We start from the raw sequence: 22,547 nt of genomic DNA on the forward strand, positions 1-22,547 counted from the left end.
CGGAGGTAACGTTAGCTCAACGGTTGGATGCAAGGCGCAGCGAGATAGAAGTACGGCTCCGCAGCATGGAAGCTAAGACGCTGGTGACTGCGGGCGTAGCGTCAAACAGACGTGGCTCCCGCTAACCGTCTCCCTGCAGCCCCCGAGCAGCCGGGGGGCCGGTGACTGCTCCCGGGAGGCTCAAACCTGCCCGAAGCTCTCGACCCGCCAGCAGCCGCCTCACGTTACAAACGGGTCTTCAGCACCCAGCAGAGTTCTGGTCACAGGCGGCTCCATTCTGAATGTGAGGGTCCCGGGACAAGAGGATGTCAAACGTGTACATGTTGTAAAGCCCTCTGAGGCTAATTTGTAATTTGGGGATATACAAAAATGAATTGAATTGAATATGCATGTGTGTGTGTGTGTGTGTGTGTGTGTGTGTGTGTGTGTGTGTGTGTGTGTGTGTGTGTGTGTGCAGAGTTTGACTGCAGATACTAGCTTTTAGAGGCTGAATGCCAACAGATATGGATTGAATCAGTGTCGTTGGATAAAAACATCTTTCTGATGTCGATACATTTTGAGATGCGTTTGTTTGTGTTCTTATATTTAACATGCAGAACGCTGTAGAACGTGCATCTACATCTCTATTCTGTTCCTCAGGCAGACGTTGGGTTTAGTTCTGCAGAGCGTCGGCGTCCAGAGACCTGCAGCAGAGAGGTCTGGTGTCTGAAGACCTGCAGCAGCAGAGAGGTCTGGTGTCTGAAGACCTGCAGCAGCAGAGAGGTCTGGTGTCTGAAGACCTGCAGCAGAGAGGTCTGGTGTCTGAAGACCTGCAGCAGAGAGGTCTGGTGTCTGAAGACCTGCAGCAGAGAGGTCTGGTGTCTGAAGGCCTGCAGCAGAGGTCTGGTGTCTGAAGACCTGCAGCAGAGAGGTCTGGTGTCTGAAGGCCTGCAGCAGAGAGGTCTGGTGTCTGAAGGCCTGCAGCAGAGAGGTCTGGTGTCTGAAGGCCTGCAGCAGAGAGGTCTGGTGTCTGAAGGCCTGCAGCAGAGAGGTCTGGTGTCTGAAGGCCTGCAGCAGAGAGGTCTGGTGTCTGAAGGCCTGCAGCAGAGAGGTCTGGTGTCTGAAGGCCTGCAGCAGAGAGGTCTGGTGTCTGAAGGCCTGCAGCAGCAGAGAGGACTCTGTGACAGGACAGGCCTCCATCACCTCAGGCTCTCCTGTCCTCAGCACATCACAATCACCCTCCTCCTCCTCATGTGTTCTTCATGAGTCCCTCTACCTGCAGCTCTGTCCGTCTCATCTATCATTCATCACTCTGCTGCTTCACTTCACTCACAACACATCGCTGGCATGTGGATCACATGACACACTGATCACTCAGCTTCTCTCCGTCGCGGGACATTCAGAAAAAACGTGCGGCAGCAAAATTTGGAAAAGTAGAAGTCGCTATTCTGCATGATACGATTATAGATAAGTTATTTATTATTAACCAACTAGAAACTAACCACCGATCTTCCACAAAGATTTAATAACAAACCCACAGAACGTAGAACCGTGGGTTCTTTCCTGAACGCCGCTGTGACGTTCCAACAAGGTGCTGAGGACAAAGACACGCCGTCCTCTCTGCTGACGTCCTGCATCACTGACTCAAAGACACGCTTTTCTCTCTTTGTGACGATTCGCTTCGTCGCCTCATTTTCCGTCCGGCCGGTTTTTTTATCGGCAGAATCTGCAGCTTCATGAAATGGATTTATGGAAACAATGGAGGACGGGGGAGCAGAGAGACAGAAGCCTGCAGGGAGCACGAGAAGCTTCTGAACGGAGACACAACTTAGTCTTCATCACACTCCCGTCTTACCTGTAGAGTAAAAGGTGAGGAAGACGAGGAGCAGGCCGGACACCAGGTTCCCCAGGAAGGTGACCACTCCACAGGTGATGCCTTCAGGGACCGGGTACACGGTCTCGATGAGGAGCTCGAAGAACATGGGCACGCTGCTGTAGATGAAGATGCCCACCAGGATGCAGGACGTGTACAGGATGGCTGGATGAAGAGCAGATCAATAGGTTTAAGAGAGGACAGCATGCTGGTGAACTCTACGTGATCCAGGACTCAAACATCTGTCACCACATTCATAAACCACAGTGTTGAAGTGGAACACAACACAGGAGCAAAGCAAGTTACTGCACAGATTCTATAAAACTGAACATTCTCATGAACTCTCCGTCAAGACGAGATCAAACAGATCAAACAAACACAAGTCTTCATGTCTCCTGACGTGATCAGAGATCTCTAAAAGTTACATTTGGTGCTGATCCGATCTGAACCGTGAGATTCTTGTCCAATGGCACGGACTCCAGACCCACCAGCGCTCATCTGATGAGCCTCTCAGAACGTCTGCTCGTCAACAGAAGAGCCGTGGTTCAGGTCACGATGACGTGGATCCTTGTATGCGTCTCATTAACATGAGGAACAGCCCTAAACACCCTGACTCTGGCTCCGGTCTCTGGACCGCCTCGTGTTCATGGACCCACCTGCGGTGGAGGGGAGGTGGGTGAAGGAGCTCAGACAGGTGAGCGTGAACCAGGTGGAGGACAGCGAGGCTCCCGCCAGCATCAGCACCAGGATCAGCTTCAGCATCCCCCGAATGGAGTCCGCAAACCTGTTCGGGAGGAAAACAACAACAACGGTGAAACCGATCCACCTAAAGAGACAAGACCTAAGACCAGAAGATCCGCCACGAACACAAAGCGTCGACGTCTCTCGTTGGTTTGTGGACATTTTAATGCCTCGAGTTTGACATTTTGGCCGTCGCCATCAGGACTGAGGAGGAGTGACGTAGAGACCTGTCAATCAGCGTGTAGCCCCGCCCTAAAGCATCCCCTGCTTTATGGTCTGTGTGACTCTAAATGGACCATAATGTACTAAATGAACATCATGCTGTATTGAAGAAGACTTGAAACTAGAGATTGAGACATAAACTCATGTTTACAATGTTTACTGAGGGAATAAATCAAGAGAGAAGTAGAGTCATTTTCTCATAGACTTCTATACAACCAGAGGAGTCGCCCCCTGGTGGACACTAGAGAGAATGCAGCTTTAACACTTGAAGCTCTGACTTCACTCTAAAGAACTGGAGGTTGTCTCCTGCTCTAGACTCCAGCTCACTCTGAGGAAACAGATGATATGTTTCAGTTTGAAAGATGGAGCTGGTTGCACTTGTAATAAAACGGCAGTCTTGTCCGAGAGGCCGCTTCACAGAGACGTCTGGCTTCTCTTCCCCACAGCGACGCCCCTCAAATCGGCCACAGACCGGCTCTAACCCTCCACCGTCCTCCGGTGCCAGAGAGGGATGAAGTCCTCATTCTTTCCCCCCGACAGACAGACGAGCCCTCATCTCTTTGCAGAGAGGATCACAGCTCTGCATCACTTCCAATCTCATCCTCTGAGCAGGAACTCCATCAGTCGCTTATTTCCCACAGCAGCTCCGATGGTCCCCGAGTCCACTTGATAAAGAGCTCGGCCACCGATTGGTGAGTTATGTGCACGACACAGTTTGGCTGATAGTTGACCAATACCAACATAGATAATCAGTCTTGGATATATTCTCTGCTTTTCTTACTTGTTCGTCGATGTCACCAACAAGTAACGCCTGATTCTTCCTCTGAGTTTATGAGCTTTAATAACCTTATGATGGAGCCTTTCAGACGTGACTGTCTCATATATTCACTCATAAAAACATGACTTACATGTCTGAGGATTTTACAAATGAGGTCAATTCGTTTTTGGTGTTAAAAATCGACATGATAGTAAATATGATCAGTCAAATCAAAGAGTTTACAGGATGTTTAACCTTTGTTTCTTTATGATTCACGATCACACATTTAATACTTGACGTGTTTCTTTACAGGGTTTGTATTACGGCAGTAAAGTAGTCTATGAGGATGAGATGAGTTTACAGATCATTATAATCCCTCCTCATAGTGGAAGAGGAGGGAGTTACACTGGTTGATCCTTCACTGCTCATCTTGTTTGTACGTCCTCTGGAGTTTCAGAGAATAAAGTAATGAACAGCACGTTGAGTACAAACTTCTTTGTGCATTTCCTAAACGTAACTAAGTTGTTTCCTGTGAAGACGGAATTTTATTTTGAAAAGACCGTATTCATGCTGTCAAACCATCGATGGAGTCTAGCAGAGCTCCTGATCAGCGCTGGACCGCGATACGCTGTGATTGGCCAGTCTCTGTTAGAGGGGCGGGACTTAGCGTAGGGACGATTCCCACGAACACACACTTTAGTGAGTATTTGCAGCAGCAGGATGGTGAATGTGGGATGGAGTCTAAATAAACTGTGGATTCATCCACGTCTGAAAATAGTCCCAAAAACGACAGTGAGCTGCTTTAAGAAATATCTGCACCTTTTGCAAACATGCAACTATGTCACAGTGTTTCCTTTAATTATTGACATCCTCAGTAGAAACCGGGGAGGGAAGTTGAAAACAAGAAACATCCAGAATGATATTGAAGATAAGACTTTGAAATGGCTCCGTTAGCGTAGCTCAGCGCGGTGTGACAGCGCTCGCTGAGTGAAGAGGGTCATGTCATCTCACGAGGTAACGGCAGAATTAAGAGTATCTTTTACACCGCTCGAACAGGATTTATCGGCCATAAAGACAGCATCATTTAAGTCATGTAGAATCAGATTAAATGGGCTGCTCTCCCTGGGCCTGCAGGGAACGATGAAATATCTTCTCCACTATGATATTATAAATTAGGCCCGTCCACGGTTTCTAGAGACAGACACGCAGTAAATAACCAAATACATGGAGACGAATAATAACCACGACCAGCGTGCAATCACAGATTGTCCGGTTTCTGCAGGCCACACAAACGAGGCAGTGGCTGATGGTGTTTGCTCTGCTTCCTCATTAACCTGGAGTTCTGCCTGGCTCAGACCTCTCTCCTCTTCTCCTGGGGGTTGTAATGAAGATAACGAGGGAACGCTCGTTAGAGACTCCTCCTCAATCCATGGGGGACAAAATCATCCAATCAGCTTCTGTCCAAGGCCACACTTGTTGTTTCAAATAATTCCATGACGGGTGCATCAAGCATTCGACTATCCACCGGCAATCAAATGGTTGCATCTTCTTCTTCTCTGCTTTTGCAAAGGGCAATTACTAATCCCCAAAGAGATTTAACTTTGCAGGAGTATCGGCCATTTAAACACGTGAAACAGCAACACCTGCAGCATGAAAAGCATTTAAGAAGGAGGCAATTTCCTTGCCTCCCCTGCAGCAAACTAAGTGCTGAGAGTTGCCTCAGTATGGTGCTATCTGCAGGGAGAGGGACAGCTAATGGCACATAATAAGTCACATCCGGACATTAACATCTGACAGACTGCTAGCGGGCCGAGAGACAAACACGCTCTCTGTACCTTCCTCATACAAAGCTTCTGGTAAATGCAGTAACAGTAAAGTGTGAGGAAGAGCAATAAAACCCTTCTAACGGGAGATACTTGGTGTGTGGATCCATCTGTTTTATCTCTGATCCAGCGGTCAGCCTCCCGGATATTGTTTCTTGATGCATCTAGTGAAGCCACATCAAAGCAGGTTGGTGAAGAAGAAGAAAGAATAAAACCAGAGGGAGGAAGCATTTAGTTTCCCCAACATTTCCCTCAACCGTTACGCCGACGACACACCGCTTTATCTCCGCCTAAACACCAAATGACCGGTCTGATGTAATCAGTCCCACCAACGTGATGACAGACGGTCTTGGCAACCTGTCCTTATTCGTTAAACCCCATGTCAAAAAACCTCGGTGGGATATTTGATTCCTTCTCTTATGTCTGACAATGCGGGCAGTGCAGAAGTAAAAGCTTCATACTTTTGCCAAAATAAAGCTGTTTCTCTCATTGGAAGATCTTGAGAAAGTCTTTATTTCCTCCCACCAGGACTCCTGCATCTCCCTGTGTACTGGGATCACTGGGTCCCTGTCCCGCCTACAACTGGTACAGAACTCCAGAACCAGACTCCTGTCATGTATCTGGAGGAGGGACCATGTGACCTCTCCGACTTATAAATAAACAGTTTGAATTACTGTCAGATCACATCTGGGGTTTAATCCACCAAAGAACAAAACCAATCAAAGAGAAGAAGTGAGAAAAAACACACATCAGGTTAAAACTTAAAGTATGTTCTAGCTTAGCTTAGCATTATTAATTCGACAGATATGTGTCTACATAGGTGTTCAGTTAAATGGTGTCCAAAAACGTTAAGATTCTGAGATAGTGACGAAATAATGTTGTAGAACGACTTAAAGTGTGAAATCAGTCAGAAAGACATGTAGAATAAAATGTTTTTAATGAAATATCACAATTCTAAGCTTAGTTTTGGTCGCTTTTTCCAATGGAAGCATTTGTCACACACGATGTGTTCAAGGACGGTCGGAAAGATGAAAATCTGACGATAATGATTTTTCAGTTTAGTGGATTGTTGGAATAAAAGATGTTTTTCAATCCCGGCGACGGGTTTTGGGGTTCAGAGGGCAGCTGAATTTCAATGAACTACCAAACTGTTGCTCCAAAGAGAGAATAATCCATCCCTCCGGTGGCTCAGAGTCGGTGTCATCAACACCAATAACTCATCGGCCCCGTTTACATACACTTTCATCTGGTGCTGCTAACGGCTTCATTGATTAACAGCGGGAGTTATGGGCTCATTTCCCTGATTACAGCTTTAAGAAAACACTGGGCCTGCCTGGAAGTGCTGATTGGGCCTCGGTTCCACGATGAACATATTTCCGTCGGAGGGGGGCTGAATCCCCCTCGCTTTTTGCAGACTCCACACTTTTTGTCTTTTGCGGCGCGGCTCGCTATCCATCAATAGAGGAGAAGTGGCTTTTGCATTAGCATCCGTTCCCCTCACTCTGTGGCTGGATCAGGTCATATGTTACAGAGATGAGATTAGAGGAGCAAGAGATAGAGACGCCCTCAATTCAAGCTTCAAATGAGCTTCGTATGAGACGTATGAGTTGTTAATCACGTTAGAGTAGTACAGTGTGGACATGCTCAGTGACTAGAGGGATACAACTCTAGATTCTGATCTTGTTTGTGAGGCAGCAGAACAGAACGTGAATTGATTATTTCAATGCTTTTCAAATTAAAGTACACTTTGTTCACGACCGTCTTGTGTGTCACGTTGACGTTCATTCGACCGATCAGCCGTCCTGTTTGTGTTGAAGTGGAGTTGGAATTAACCTTTCTTCTATTTGAACAATGCAAACAATGTGTAAGATGTGCAAGATGTGTCCAGACTTTTAGTTTAAAGCGATTATAGATGGACATCATCACCAGGCTGTGAAGAGGTCACATAGTTAGAGAAACATCAGGAACTACTTCAAAAAAACACTGAAAACTAACTTCTGTCGCCTTTTAACCTCCAACCATTTTACTCGTTTGTGGAAAGTGTTTAATTGTCTGTTCCTGTGATGACTTGTCTCTCTATTTTATCTCCTTTGTAAAGCATCTGAGTTTCTAGATAAATAAATAAAATGTATTGTTGTTATGATGCTTATATCTACTGACGTTAGCATGCTAACCAGCTAGCCCCGGCCCTTCCTGTGCTGTAATACCACTTTGAACCCGGAGAGGCGATGTAGAGTCACGATAGCGTCCAGTCAGTCCAACATGAGAGGACCCAGAAAGTCGAGCTGCCTGAGGACTCGTCAACAGAACATCCATTGATAGTTCGTTTGCTGGATTTAATCCAAAGTAACGAGAAAACAACTTGTATTTCTGTTTGGTCCTCTTGCAGGAGACTTACTGCTTTGTTTGTTTAATAACTGATGACTGTACGTTTAGACCGTATGGACCCAGTAGTAGGGATGAAATGCTGCCCCTGTGTGGAGCTCTTACACATTGCACCTTTACATATTTAAGTCAATTCATCTGTTTACTTTCATCTCAACCTCAGTCAGTGGTGAACAACTTGTCTCCTTTAAACAAACCAAAGTCTACCGACCTTTGACCCACGATGACTGAATCTATGAGTTCAATTCAACAGTGATTCTTCTTTCTGCGTTTGATTCTAATCATTTCTACAGATGCAAAGGTGAAAGAATATAAAGTATTTTACCAGAAAACAAAAGTCCAAACGCACTTCAAACATTACATATTTGAAGTGAGAAAGTACTTCTTTATAGTTCCTTCAACAAATAATCCATCTCACCTCTGAAGGCAATGTTTAATATTAAGCTGCTTTAGCGATAAGAAGAAGTGATGAAGATTCAACTGTCCTTCATATTGTGAACAACCCATCTGGTATTCTGACATTTAAGATTCCGCTGCAGATGTAAATGAGGAGTTACAGGAAGAAGTTATCGTCTCATCTGATGCCTCACAGAGTCCATCGAGCTTCCACTGAGCTGAGGAAGTATTTGCCGAAATAATTTAGTTCTTCTCTTAAATTGTTGAGGAAAATAAGAGCCGAGAGGTCAAGAAAAGCTCTGTTTTTAGGTTCGCTTCTCAAGTTACTTCAAACGTCTTCAAGACATTGAGAAAGTAAAATATGACAAACAAATTAAGAGTATGTTAAAATGAAAGTCCGTTATTAAAGTGTCAAGTGTATTTTTGTATACTGTGCATGTTACGGTGGACACCTTGCTTCTATTTTCACCATAACACCATATTCACAATAATAAAAACATCCAGGTGTACAGGAGCTTACCTGGCCATCGCCACTCCAAACAAACATCCACCAACAGTCGACCAGAAACCGATCCAACCAGCGTCCACCTGTAAGACAACGAAGATCAAAGAGTGAGGAAGGAAAGATGAAAGGAGACGAGACCACTGGAGTAATGGACCGTAGTAGTAGCAGTTTACCATCAACCTTCAGAGTGTAAACAAAGTTTAACGTCAACCATCAGAGTGTAAATAAAGTTTAACGTTAACCTTCAGAGTGTAAACAAAGTTTAACGTCAATCATCAGAGTGTAAACAAAGTTTAACGTTAACCATCAGAGTGTAAATAAAGTTTAACGTTAACCATCAGAGTGTAAACAAAGTTTAACGTCAACCATCAGAGTGTAAATAAAGTTTAACGTCAACCATCAGAGTGTAAATAAAGTTTAACGTTAACCTTCAGAGTGTAAACAAAGTTTAACGTCAACCATCAGAGTGTAAATAAAGTTTAACGTTAACCTTCAGAGTGTAAACAAAGTTTAACGTTAACCTTCAGAGTGTAAACAAAGTTTAACGTTAACCATCAGAGTGTAAATAAAGTTTAACGTCAACCATCAGAGTGTAAATAAAGTTTAACGTCAACCATCAGAGTGTAAACAAAGTTTAACGTTAACCTTCAGAGTGTAAACAAAGTTTAACGTTAACCTTCAGAGTGTAAACAAAGTTTAACGTTAACCTTCAGAGTGTAAACAAAGTTTAACGTCAACCATCAGAGTGTAAACAAAGTTTAACGTTAACCTTCAGAGTGTAAACAAAGTTTAACGTCAACCATCAGAGTGTAAATAAAGTTTAACGTCAACCATCAGAGTGTAAATAAAGTTTAACGTTAACCATCAGAGTGTAAATAAAGAGAGAGAGAGACAGAGAGAGGGAGAGGGAGGGAGAGAGAGACAGAGGGAGGGAGAGACAGAGGGAGAGACAGAGACAGAGGGAGGGAGAGAGAGACAGAGGGAGAGAGAGAGAGAGACAGAGGGAGAGAGAGAGAGAGAGAGAGGGAGGGAGAGAGCGAGAGAGAGGGAGAGACAGAGGGAGGGAGAGGGAGGGAGAGAGAGACAGAGGGAGAGAGAGAGAGAGAGGGAGAGAGCGGGTTTCCATGAGTGGAAACACAGAAAGCGAGAGAGCTTTTTAAAGTGTTTTCACAAGAGCGATGAGATGAACTCCTCCCCTCAACTTCTCGTGCATCTCAGGTCGACTTTAAAACGCAACGTCTGACGTTCCACCTGCACACTCTCCAGAGGCTCCACTCTCAGGAGACATTGTATAGAGCGAGTCCCTAAAAGGCTTTTTAAATGTCACGGAACCTCACCAGCTATTCTTCCCGCTGTTCGTGCAAGCTGTGAAAAGCTTTGCAAAGTGCTGGCACAGAAATAAAACCCGGTAAATGAACTGGCGAGCTGCTCGTGCTGCTTCTGTTTTGTATGCAGAAAACACAAGACGAGGCTGTGTGTGTGTGTGTGTGTGTGTGTGTGTGTGTGTGTGTGTGTGTGTGTGTCTCCTACTTGGTTGCAACTCATCCAACTAAAGATGAAACCTGGAGAACCAGTGCTCACCTCGTCTTCACAATCTCAGGAGTGTGAGGAATGTTTTCAACAAATGTGCACAGGAGACAAAAGCTCTCCATTGTCGCTGTACTCGGTGTTCAGCGAGGTGGTTTAACGAGATCAAAGGTGATCTGCATCCAAGGAGAATAAGAGTCCAACGGACATTTAAACTGCTTCCGTGCTCTTTTGAATCGTAAGAAAGAAAATGGTGATTGTTGTTCGTAGTTGTGGTAAAACACAAACGCCGTCCCAGCTCGTCAGGAAGTGGCTCCGCACACAGACGGCTGGCTAGCTAGCTAACGTTAGCTAGCGTGTCTTTCTCCAGAACAACAGGGGCTAAAGGTCAGCCCAGAGCCGACGGTGTCCCTCCTCTGGTGATAGCCGGGTGTTTCCCTGCACTCGTGAGTGGATGAAGCATGAAAGAGCTGAATTTGACTCATGTAGTGGCAGGCTAGCCAGCTACCTAGCCTGCTGGTCCACCATGCTTCAATGCTACACTAACGTTCTTCCCGTGCGTCGGTTTAGTTCATACAGAGATCTGCTGCGATCCATAAAGATGGCCGCTGCTCTGAACCTCCTGCCACGTTGATTACGTGATCACTTGTTGGGTGTGTGAGTTTGCTGCTACCTGGCTGACTTCGGCTGGTGTGAGGACCATGTCGAGGACTCCCGCCCAGCCGGCGATCACTCCAGAGGGGACCGCGTAGGCCAGCGCCACCATCAGGAACCGCAGGTTGCTGAAGAGGACACATTAAGAGGTTTAAGATTTCATTTCCTGGTTTATTTATGAACTACACCCACTTACACAGATCATTTCTTAGATCCCGTCACCGTCCTACGGGTAAACAAACATTCACATTCTCAAACATTCACACACGTGTTCATTGCTCACACAGTTCCTTCTGTTTAACATGCAGCCGTTGGCTCAAATTAAAACCTCAAAGGCAGATCTACACTTCCATTTAAACAGTCCAACGCAGTGTTTTCACTCTACTGTTAAAGTCTCTCACTGTAACAAATAGGGCAAATATTCTGACATTCATAGACGTGTATCTCGGGGCGCTCTCACACATGAAGCTGCGTTCATTTAGTTCTGGTTCACACGGACGTTGAAGAGTTAACCCAGAGGAGTGACCATGAAGCTGAACAGATTGAATTGTTTGGTTATGGCGTCATCCTGCATCATCAGGATTCTGTGGCTGACGGTCGGAGTTCATGCAGCACTTTAATACCTCTGATGTGTAGATTTATGTTACTTTGGTGTCACAAAGCTCACGTAGAAATAACTGATTAGAAGCATTATTAGACTGCAAATCGGCCGCATGTTATGAGTTATGACTCGCGGGGAGAGACGAGGCGTCTGATGATTTCAGGTTTATTACTGAGGGTTTGCTGTCACACACTTTAATGGACTTAATGAACTGACAAAGTACACCGAGTGGATACAAGCACAGCAGTTTGAAATGCTTCTGTCCTTAATCAAGAGAAACACCCGCGCTGACTGTAAACTTCTTCACTCGCATAAAAAGGTGACATACATGGCCTCATGGTGATCAATCATGACATCACTTCCTGATGGACATATTGGGAGATGAGCTGGTGGTCAGGTGGTCTCGGTCTGTATCAGATGATGTCATCGTTGGAGCTTTTTGAGATGCCCTCACAAGTTGCAAGAAAATCGATCAACACAAGTTTAAAGATACATAATGATGTAGCTAAGCATGCTAAGAAGCTCAATAACATGCTAACTGTAAGCATGTCAGCATGATAACGTCAGCTTGTTAAATAGCTACACGTAAGTGTGTTGCTATGCTAATAGTAAGCATGCTAATATGATAACGTTAGCTCAGATAGAGAACAAGAAAAATACTTGCTAAACATTAGCATGTTACCGTGCTATTGATAAGCATGCTGACATGATCGTTAGCTTGTTGAATTCAATTAAACAGTCTTTGGTATGATTCAGAAGATGACTATGAATATTGAGAATTCTTACATTTTGCGCAGCTTTTGGGGCCTTTTCGTTGTAAATAATCTCTCATGATCGGGGTCGAGTCAGACAACAGTGCTCATAAGTGAGTGAGTCAGAGAAAAGGACGGACTGGAACAAAACCAGGATGCAAATATTAAAGAGCCGTTATGTGCACGACAAAGAACAACTCCTTTGAGCAAACGTTCCAGCATTAAACATCTAAACATGGCCTTGAATCAGAACATGTGGACCTCTAGGTATGTAGAATACGTCTGCTTTACCGTAATGCAGCCTTTAAAAGCAGGAAAACACTTCTGCCACATTAAGACACACATCTACGATGACGTCTCGTCTCACAATTACAATAACGATGTCATGTTGACATATTTACTGAAATAGCTTGTTTTTCACAGTAAAACCAAAAGATATTCAACAACATAACCAAGTTTAAAGTGTTTGCGAAGGTAAAACCAAGAGAATGTTTTTATTCATAAAATTAATATTAATCTTTTTTTCTGCTCATTCCCTAAATTGAATAAATCATCTTCTCAACACTACCCGAGTGTATTATGATCTGATTATCAGCTGAAATCATAAAAACACGCTCCACACACACACACACACACGCACACACACACACACACACACACACACACACACACACACACACACACACACACACACACACACACACACACACACACACACACACACACACACACACACACACACACACACACACACAGCGTGCTGATTGAAACCAGCGCCGCCTCCTCGACCCTCCACGATCTGATTAGAGTGGCCGGCGTCTGGAGGATTCACACATTTGTTTTCTGTCCTTCTGTGTTACGGACGCTGTTTGAACTCCCGGGCATTTATTCCTAAATCCTAAAACCTGAACAATAATCATATCACACATGTTTTCATCTCAACATGATCCATCACCATAAGAGCTACAGAGCATAATGTTTACGTGAAGCACAATAGATTCAGGTTCTGGTCATACATACTGAAAACAGTGGTATACTGCTGTGCATGTGAACGTATTCTTCTGGACTCCACAGACACTAACCCGTCCTCAGCAGCCCGGAGCTGCTCGGCCTTGAGGAGCGTGGAGGGACGCTCGTAAACAGCGCGTGATGGAGCACCCTCTCTGCTCCCTTTCATTAACCTCGCCAGAACTGAAGAAAATCAATATCCATGCACCCTCGTCCTGGTCCGGGGAGCTTATTGAGACAAACCAAATGTGAGCAGGCAGACGCTCTGCTGCCGAGGAAGACTTCTTCTTTTCCTGCTGGTGATGAAATACTTCCGAAGAAGTCTCAAAGCCGGCGGCGGCGTCATCAGCTAAGTGCTGCTTGTCCTTGGCAGACCCGGCTGGAGAGCAATGCATCAAGATGACACGTTCGGGAGCTAAAGTCAGCCTGACTGTGTGGGGGGGGGCGTCAGCACTCAGGCTGGTTAGTCTTCTCTCTCACTGTGATCAGAACACAATGACTACTCCACACCTCACGCAGACACATGCAGGGCGTCTCATTACACGGCTGCTGAGGAGGCAGATGTGAACAGCTGGAAGCTGAAGATGGTTAACCGACGCTCAGACTCTGAATAGAGGATCAGATCAATCAATGGAGACGTGTCAGGACGAGTACCTGACGAGTGGACGACCGCCTGCTGTCACTACCGTCCAATCAGCCGGCTCTGCATCACCTTAACGAGCAGAGCCGGTATCGACCAATCACCTTCATCACGGTCGTTATCTGTTGACGCTCTCCAGGTTCTAGGACCATTCTTTGGACATGTGTACAGCTCATTCACTGTATACTATATATATATATATATATATATATATATATATATATATCCTTTCGCTCCTGATGGTCACTTTGACATATTCAGACGTGATGAACGACGTGTTAGGACGTCGACCCGTCAAACAGAAGAGAACGACATCACCGTGGGGTTCACTGGTGATGAGCACGAGGCATGAGGTCCTTTATGTTCATCTGAATATGAACGGCTGCATGGACACAGGAACATTAGAGGAATATTCATCCTCAGCCATGGAAACAGACTGTAGGAAGGTTGTCTTTTTCAGAATAAAGGCACAAATAATAGCATGTTAGTCCACCTCGTGTTCGAGGACACGCGTCCACCAGCAGGAGAAGTCTGCAGCTTGATGCTGCGGACCGACACACATCAGGTCTCTGGAAGGAACAGAGCCCCTCTCAGCTGGGTGACCTAGTTCAGTTGGCCGGTGTGTGTGTGTGTGTGTGTCTGTCTGGAACGATGCATTCGGGTGCTACCGGCTTTGGTCCGTGTCGTGTATGTGAGGCAGCTCTTAACGGGGCGCTAAGCTGGTCAGAGGCCTGTGGACCGCACGGTGCTGCACTGAAGCTATTTCATCCTGCAGGGGACCGAGAGCAGCAGACCCAGACCACCTCTCTCTCCCCCTCTCTCTCCCCCTCTCCCCCCTTTAATCCCTGGCCACGGGCTTCATTCCTCCACAAGTCGGGCCAAAGGACTCTGCTCAGGCGATGTGGAGTGACGGGGGGCTGCAGTGAGATTCAATCAGTTTCTTTTAGCTCTTCTTTCGCCAACTTTTATTTATATTTATATTTGCGGTATGTGAGGTGTGTGTGGTGTCTGTGAGTTTCCCCTCACACCTGTAAAATAAACGCTCAGCTTCATAATCAGCCTGCAGATAATTCTGCCTCTGAGTCACATAAAGAGTTAAGGAGCTCAGGCACGTGTGTGTGTGTGTGTGTGACTGTGTGTGACTGTGTGTGTGTGTGAGACTGTGTGTGTGTGAGACTGTGTGTGACTGTGTGTGTGTGAGACTGTGTGTGACTGTGTGTGACTGTGTGTGTGTGTGTGACTGTGTGTGTGTGTGTGTGTGTGTGTGACTGTGTGTGTGAGACTGTGTGTGACTGTGTGTGTGTGAGACTGTGTGTGACTGTGTGAGACTGTGTGAGACTGTGTGTGACTGTGTGTGTGTGTGTGTGTGTGACTGTGTGTGACTGTGTGTGTGTGAGACTGTGTGTGACTGTGTGTGTGTGAGACTGTGTGTGAGACTGTGTGTGTGACTGTGTGTGAGACTGTGTGTGAGACTGTGTGTGTGACTGTGTGTGTGACTGTGTGTGTGACTGTGTGTGTGACTGTGTGTGTCCGTGTGAGACTGTGTGTGTGTGAGACTGTGTGTATGTGTGTGTGACTGTGTGAGACTGTGTGTGTGTCCGTGTGAGACTGTGTGTGTGAGACTGTGTGTATGTGTGTGTGACTGTGTGAGACTGTGTGTGTGTCCGTGTGAGACTGTGTGTGTGTGAGACTGTGTGTATGTGTGTGAGACTGTGTGAGACTGTGTGTGACTGTGTGTGTGTGTGTGTCCGTGTGAGACTGTGTGTGTGTGTGACTGTGTGAGACTGTGTGTGACTGTGTGTGTGTGTGACTGTGTGTGTGTGAGACTGTGTGTGTGTGAGACTGTGTGTGTGACTGTGTGTGACTGTGTGTGACTGTGTGTGTGTGTGACTGTGTGTGACTGTGTGTGTGTGTGTGACTGTGTGTGACTGTGTGTGTGTGAGACTGTGTGACTGTGTGTGTGTGAGACTGTGTGTGACTGTGTGTGTGTGAGACTGTGTGTGTGTGAGACTGTGTGTGTGACTGTGTGTGTGACTGTGTGTGTCCGTGTGAGACTGTGTGTGTGTGAGACTGTGTGTCCGTGTGAGACTGTGTGTGTGTGAGACTGTGTGTGTGTGAGACTGTGTGTGTCCGTGTGAGACTGTGTGTGTGTGAGACTGTGTGTCCGTGTGAGACTGTGTGTGTGTGAGACTGTGTGTATGTGTGTGTGACTGTGTGAGACTGTGTGTGTGTGTGTGACTGTGTGAGACTGTGTGTGTGTGAGACTGTGTGTATGTGTGTGTGACTGTGTGTGTGTGTGACTGTGTGTGTGACTGTGTGTGAGACTGTGTGTGTGACTGTGTGTGTGTGTGTGTGTGTGTGTGACTGTGTGTGTGACTGTGTGTGAGACTGTGTGTGTGACTGTGTGTGTGACTGTGTGTGAGACTGTGTGTGTGTGTGTGTGTGTGAGACTGTGTGTGAGACTGTGTGTGTGTGTGTGTGAGACTGTGTGTGTGACTGTGTGTGTGTGTGTTACCTGAGGAGTCTACAGATGCTGCTCCTGTAACTGAGGCGCTGACTGGCTGCGGCTACACTCGGAGGCATCGGAGGGCGAGACGGGAAATACAGCAGCACCGCCGCGAAGAGAACGGCGATCACAGACAGCTCTGAGAGACAGACAGGCACGGACAGACAGACGGGTTAGTTCAGAGACGGGACAGCCGGACTCATTCAACGTTTAAAGAAAGTCACTGTGACACGCTGAAGTCTTATGAAGTGAACATGAAGACCTAATTCAGTGAAATGCTGTGTCCCTCCTGGACTACTGTAGAAACATGGCCGCCTCCCGCTCACCATGGAAACATGAGGGACTCATTCTAACATGACGAAAACACAACGACTCTCAGCTTCAGGAGGTTATAGACGACAGAAAATATACTTATGAATAGGATATTTAATTTGCTAATAGATCCCCTAAATGCTGCACACTGTACCTTTAAGTAAAAAGAATAAATCACGTGTTAATAATTCTGAATTTATTTTTGTGACATTTTAGGTTATTATTTCTAGTGTTGGGCCGCCACACTCTGAGTATTGATACACTCTGAGTATCGATGAACACTGAGTATTGATGAACACTTCCTCTCTGACTCCACTGAACATCTATATTCTGTCTTTACGTGGTATTGATCGAGCAGCAGCTCTCCATCACAGCTCATCCAGCCGTCCTTCAGCTTTATTCTTTTCACGAGCTCCACAGCGCTGTGTCCCCGCTGTCCTGTAGACATTAAGAACTACAGACCCCCGGCGGGTCAACAAGAGCTGCAGCTCCACCTATTACTCGTGTTACTCGTTTAAATGTCTGAATCAGTTGAGCGTAACAGAAATCCACTCTTCCACGAGCGGCGGTTATGAACATTAGAATTGTTTTTTTCTGGCCGTCCTTCGACACGATGTAAGAAACGACGTGCTGTCGATCCTCCGAGCCGTCAGTACCTGCATACATCACCAGCTGGATCCGGTCTCGGATGGCGCTGTCGGAAACCGCCGGCCCGGCGGCGGTCGCCGCCCCGGTGCGGTTGGGGGCCGGCACCGCCAGAGGGCCGACCAGGAAGGAGGCGGCGCTGCCCAGGTAGCAGAAGAGCGAGGCCACGGCCGTGGCGGTGGCTCTCTGGTCGGGGGCGAACCACGTGGTGGAGAGGAAGGGGCCCGAGCTCATGATGGTGGGCCCCGCCAGACCGTTCAGGAAGTGACCTCCGTGGATCAACCTGGAACGGAACAATGCCGATAAATTATACTCAAACTTCACTGTGAAAACCTCCGTTAAACAATTAGATGACAATTAGATTACAACAAGATTACATCACTTCCTTCACTATGGAGACAATAAACTGATCTCATCAATAAATGTCTCTGATGTGAATCACGTTGCCTTTTCTCTCCTTATCAACACAAGAGGCTCGCTTTCAAAAAGCAGACGAGAGGAACTCCTTTCATTTCCTTTCAAAGGATCCTAGAAACCCAAAACAGACAGGAAGTCATGAGGAGAAAACAGGAAGTGACACGTTGGACGTTTCCTGATCCGGGCCGGGTTTGATCCTCCATTCTGCAGGTCAGTGAACACAGCGCGCACACACACACACACATACACACATACACACATGCACACACACACACACACACGCACACACACACTCAAGCAGAGCGCGCCATCTGCTGGTGATGCATGCCTCTAATCCAACGTGTGTTGTCCCTGAGTGTGAGTGTGTGTGTGTGTGTGTGTGTGTGTGTGTGTGTGTGTGTGTGTGTGTGTGTATATATATATATATATATAGAATCTTTGAATCATTATGAGCATGATGAAGTGGACTCATGTGGAAGCATCTTAAGGCTGTTTGAACACAATGTGAGGAAATGTTCACACAACATTAAATCTGATGCTCTTCTTCTTCTTTAATAAACTGTAACAGAGGCGTTTTATCTCCGTACAGTCAGCTCGTATCACTGCACCGATGGAAACATTCATTGATTCCTCTGCTCTTCGAGGCCGAATGATTTAAATAAGGGTGCTTTAAATGTGTGCAGTGACAGCGATATGAAATACAACGGCCTCCACGTGGCGGTCTGATATCCTCCCTCACCGACAGCAATCACTACACAGATTAACGCTCACACCGACTCATGCAATTACTTTGTGTAATTGCAGTGACCTTCTCTCAGCTCCTGAGTGAAGCTCAGAATAATGATTTGGTTCTTTTAATGTTTCCCAGCCTGACGTGGGAGGAACCCAGCAGAGACCAGGGTCCACAGGGACCGGGGCCCGGCTTCAGACCGAGCCCTCTGTGTGCAGTGAACTTGTTAGATGAAGGTTATTTATACGTCGGTACTACGGACGAGCCGCGCTCTTCCTCCTTTCTAGAGCATCCTCATCCTCACGCTGATGCTCACCATCTCCTGAGAGGCTGCTCCGTCAGAGGGATGCTCCTCACAGCCGATCCCAGCAGCATGAAGAAGGCCGAGAGGAGGAGGGCCGCCCGGAGACCTGCAGGGCACACGGCCCATCGTTAGTCATCTGGAGGAATAGGTGCTTTATGTTTCGTCTGTAACACATAGAAATAATTAATAAAAATCACTGTTTCATTCTTGATTTATGTTTAGTCTGTAAAATGTAAGAGATAATAAGTTTGAGTAAGTACGGAGAGCAGAGACTCAGCTTGATATTGGTGATGTGAGCTCTCAGGATATTAAAGAGACAAAAAGCACCGCCTGTAAAGACAAGTATCAGCTGACTGCAGAGCAGCTGCTTTCCTCCCATTGTTTCCTCCACATGTCACAGTTGTTGTTGTTGTTGTTGTCGTCGTTGTGCAACCACCCTGCTGTTTATTGGTATGAAAACAACCTTTGTGAGCTTTGCTCGCGTCATGATGTTTGGTGCTCACAGTCTGAGATGAAGGACAATGTTTCCCTCATGTGGACTTTTTAAAGTGAAGATGTCGGCCATCTTTAGTTTGCATCGTTTATATAGATACATAGTTTACATTCCGTGTGATGCAAACTCAACAAATGCTCTACAGGAATGTTCTGTTTGTTTGTGTTGTAAAATGGCTACAAATGAATTATGTTGTGCATCCTTGTGTTTCATAATGACAAATACTCCTTGACTCCTTGACTCCTTGAGTCCTTGACTCCTTGAGTCCTTGACTCCTTGAGTCCTTGACTCCTTGACATCATGAAGGTAATAACGTTGAGTTTTAGAGAAGTCCATTCAGCCGTGTGATCCTTTGAGAGGATGTTTGTGTTGCTGATGAACAGAAAGGTTTCTCGGCTCTTTAACTCACCCTCATTGATTTAAATGGGGTGGACAAAAAAATAGATACACCCATCAATACAAACCAATAAAGTTCAACAGAAAAACAAACCTCCAAAACAACAACAATAGTTTCAGCTAGCTGTAGCTAATACCCTGTGGGGTGTGTGTGCATGTATATCTAATACTAAGAAGACAAGTGTGTGTGTATATATATATATATATATATATATATATATATATATATATTTAATACTAAGAAGACAGCAGTGTTGGACACAGTCTGTGTGACAGAAGTCTTTATTCTCAGTTTCAGCCACATGACGGCGGTTTAAGGGAACTCTCTGCACTTCCCTGTTCTTCTGTCTGCGTGCATGCGAGCTCTCATTTCTACTGAAGCTTTGATCAACGTGTATAAACACTCAAGTTACATTTATTAATTATTGAATTAAAATCGAATGATCCTGATGGGAAACTCAGGGACGACTGTCGAGGCCGATATAAACACAATTCAAGACAATTTACCGATAATTATAAAAACATTAAAAAAATTCAGTAAATCCCTCTGACCTCAAATCCTGTGAACAAATATCTCCACAGGACATAATAATATTAAACAATAATAGAAAAGATGGTGTGAGTCTGTTCTTTCTTTTATATATACATATATAATACACTGTATTTTAAAGCAGGCTTTATTTTTCACTTCTCGACCAAATCAATGAGCTAAGAATCTTTTTCAAGTCACTGGAGACGATATTCAGGACTATCAACTTGTGTTTTTAGTATTTATTAAATCGTGATTTATGATAAAATATATTTCTATATCGTTCCATCGAAAATGTGAATTAATGTGCACTGTCCCTGCTAAATAAATAGATAAGTTAATAATAAAATATATAAATACATTTAAAAAACTGATGATCAAAATAGTTGACTATTAATTTGACAGTTGAACACTCATGGATTAACTGCTGCAGCTCCACTTCTGATCCGGGAACATTAAACAGTTTCTTCTACTTCTACTAGCAGCAGATGTGATGTGTTCAAGGACCATTGGAAAGCTGAAAACCTCATCATAATGTCTGTTTTTTACAGCTTCTGGCTGTGATGAATGGTGTTATTCTGGTGATTCTTCAAGGAAAACATGCTTTTGTGTTTTTTGTTAAACCGTTTCTTCAGCAGACAGAATGTGACGACATCAACAAACCTCGAAGACGAGTTGTGAAATGTCTCGTCATGATTTTCATCTCGAGGGCTTTGATTCATCATCGTCAGGTGATGTGATGAAGAGGAACCGGTTCGGTGAAGAGCGCTCTGACTCAGCTGCTCTTCTGACGTTTAAACGTTCTGTGGTTTTAAGACCTTTGTGAAGTTAGTTCAGTGAGTGTTACTGATCCTGAATCAGCACTTTAAAGGGTCACATGGTCCACTCGACACTAAACCTTCCACACTGACAACACGTTACGGGATCAATTCAGACACTAAACCTACACGTTTGAACTCGTCAAAGTCAATTATTCTGACGATCAATTCATCGTTTCAGTTTAGTTATCGTGAAGAAATAAACATCTGCTGCTTATTGGTTTTCTCTGTTTATATATTTATAGTTAAATATCTTTGGTCTTCATGATATTGTGATGGTCGTTTTTTTATTGTTTATAGACGAAATTAAATGAATCAACAATTAAAATAATAAAAACTAAGTGTAAGTGTAATCAGGAAAATGTACCTAAAGTATTAAAAGTACTAAAATACAGAAAAACGTCCCATGTTGTACTCTTATTATTACTCATTCATTCATATAACAGCAGGGTTCACTCTTCTTTACTGAGGTAGAGCTGTATTATCTCTTATTTTACATGTTGTATGTGTTTAATATTATGTATCTGTTATGTTTGTTTTATTGTTTAAATTGTGCAAAAATAAGTATATTAAACTAAACTGAGTTTGATAGGTGACATTCTTATTATTATCATCTATTTATAATATATTATTATATAATCATTTATAATATATTATCTCTAAACTTTTATTTTTTATAAACTTAATTAACTAATGTTTTTATGTGTTTTTAATATTATTTTTGGTAGGCTGAGACTTTCCAATAACACCATAAATATAAATATATATATATATATATATATACGTGTATATATATATATATATATATATATATATATATATATACGTGTATATATATATATATATATATATATATATATATATATATATATATATATATATATATATATATATATATATATATATATATATATATGTGTATATATATATAACATATATATATAACATATATAATATATATATATATTACATATACATACATACATACATACATACATACATACATACATACATACATACATACATACATACATATATATATGTAATAGTGTAATAATATTGTAATAGGACACAGTGTACCCAAAGCTCACCCTTTTTGTCCATCAGCCACATGAACAGCAGCCACGGGACGAAGCCCACCGGGCCCCACAGAACCAGCACCGCGATGTCGGAGCTGCTGAAGCCGAACGCTTGGACCGCAGAGTTCTGGATGGGCCCCCAGAAGTTCCACACCATGCCCTGCATGAAGCCCAGCAGCGAGAAGAGGCTCAGAACCAGCCATCTTCTCCCGTACACCCGGCTGTGAACCGGACTGTCGGGCTCCGCGTGAGAGGGCACGAGAATCGACTCTCGTTCGGCCTCGGTGCTCGAACCCCCGGAGCCCATTTTAACGATTACAATCCGGGGGTGTTAACGGTGTTGGCGGTTTTAACGGCCCGTGTTAAACGCACGTTTTTACGGGGCTTTCAGTCGATCACACTAAATAACAAACAGACCGACACTGGCTTCTGTTATTGTCGCTTAAATGTACTTC

General features: G+C 44.6%; 1 protein-coding gene across 1 annotated transcript in view; it reads right to left on the reverse strand.

Moving 5' to 3' along the window:
- Positions 1–22,399, reverse strand: part of slc49a4 (solute carrier family 49 member 4) — a gene marked incomplete at its 5' end in the record, with an annotated part of 26,310 nt that extends 3,911 nt beyond the window's left edge. The window contains 8 exons of the mRNA XM_079277667.1: positions 1,835–2,017; positions 2,509–2,636; positions 8,697–8,764; positions 10,882–10,990; positions 16,379–16,508; positions 17,338–17,609; positions 18,790–18,883; positions 22,105–22,399. Of these exons, the coding sequence (XP_079133793.1) occupies positions 1,835–2,017; positions 2,509–2,636; positions 8,697–8,764; positions 10,882–10,990; positions 16,379–16,508; positions 17,338–17,609; positions 18,790–18,883; positions 22,105–22,399 (1,279 nt within the window). The remainder of the gene's footprint in view (positions 1–1,834; positions 2,018–2,508; positions 2,637–8,696; positions 8,765–10,881; positions 10,991–16,378; positions 16,509–17,337; positions 17,610–18,789; positions 18,884–22,104) is intronic.
- Between the last annotated feature and the right edge of the window lie 148 nt (positions 22,400–22,547).

This window comes from Melanostigma gelatinosum (assembly GCF_949748355.1).
Source record: "Melanostigma gelatinosum genome assembly, chromosome: 10".
Taxonomy (NCBI): domain Eukaryota; kingdom Metazoa; phylum Chordata; class Actinopteri; order Perciformes; family Zoarcidae; genus Melanostigma; species Melanostigma gelatinosum.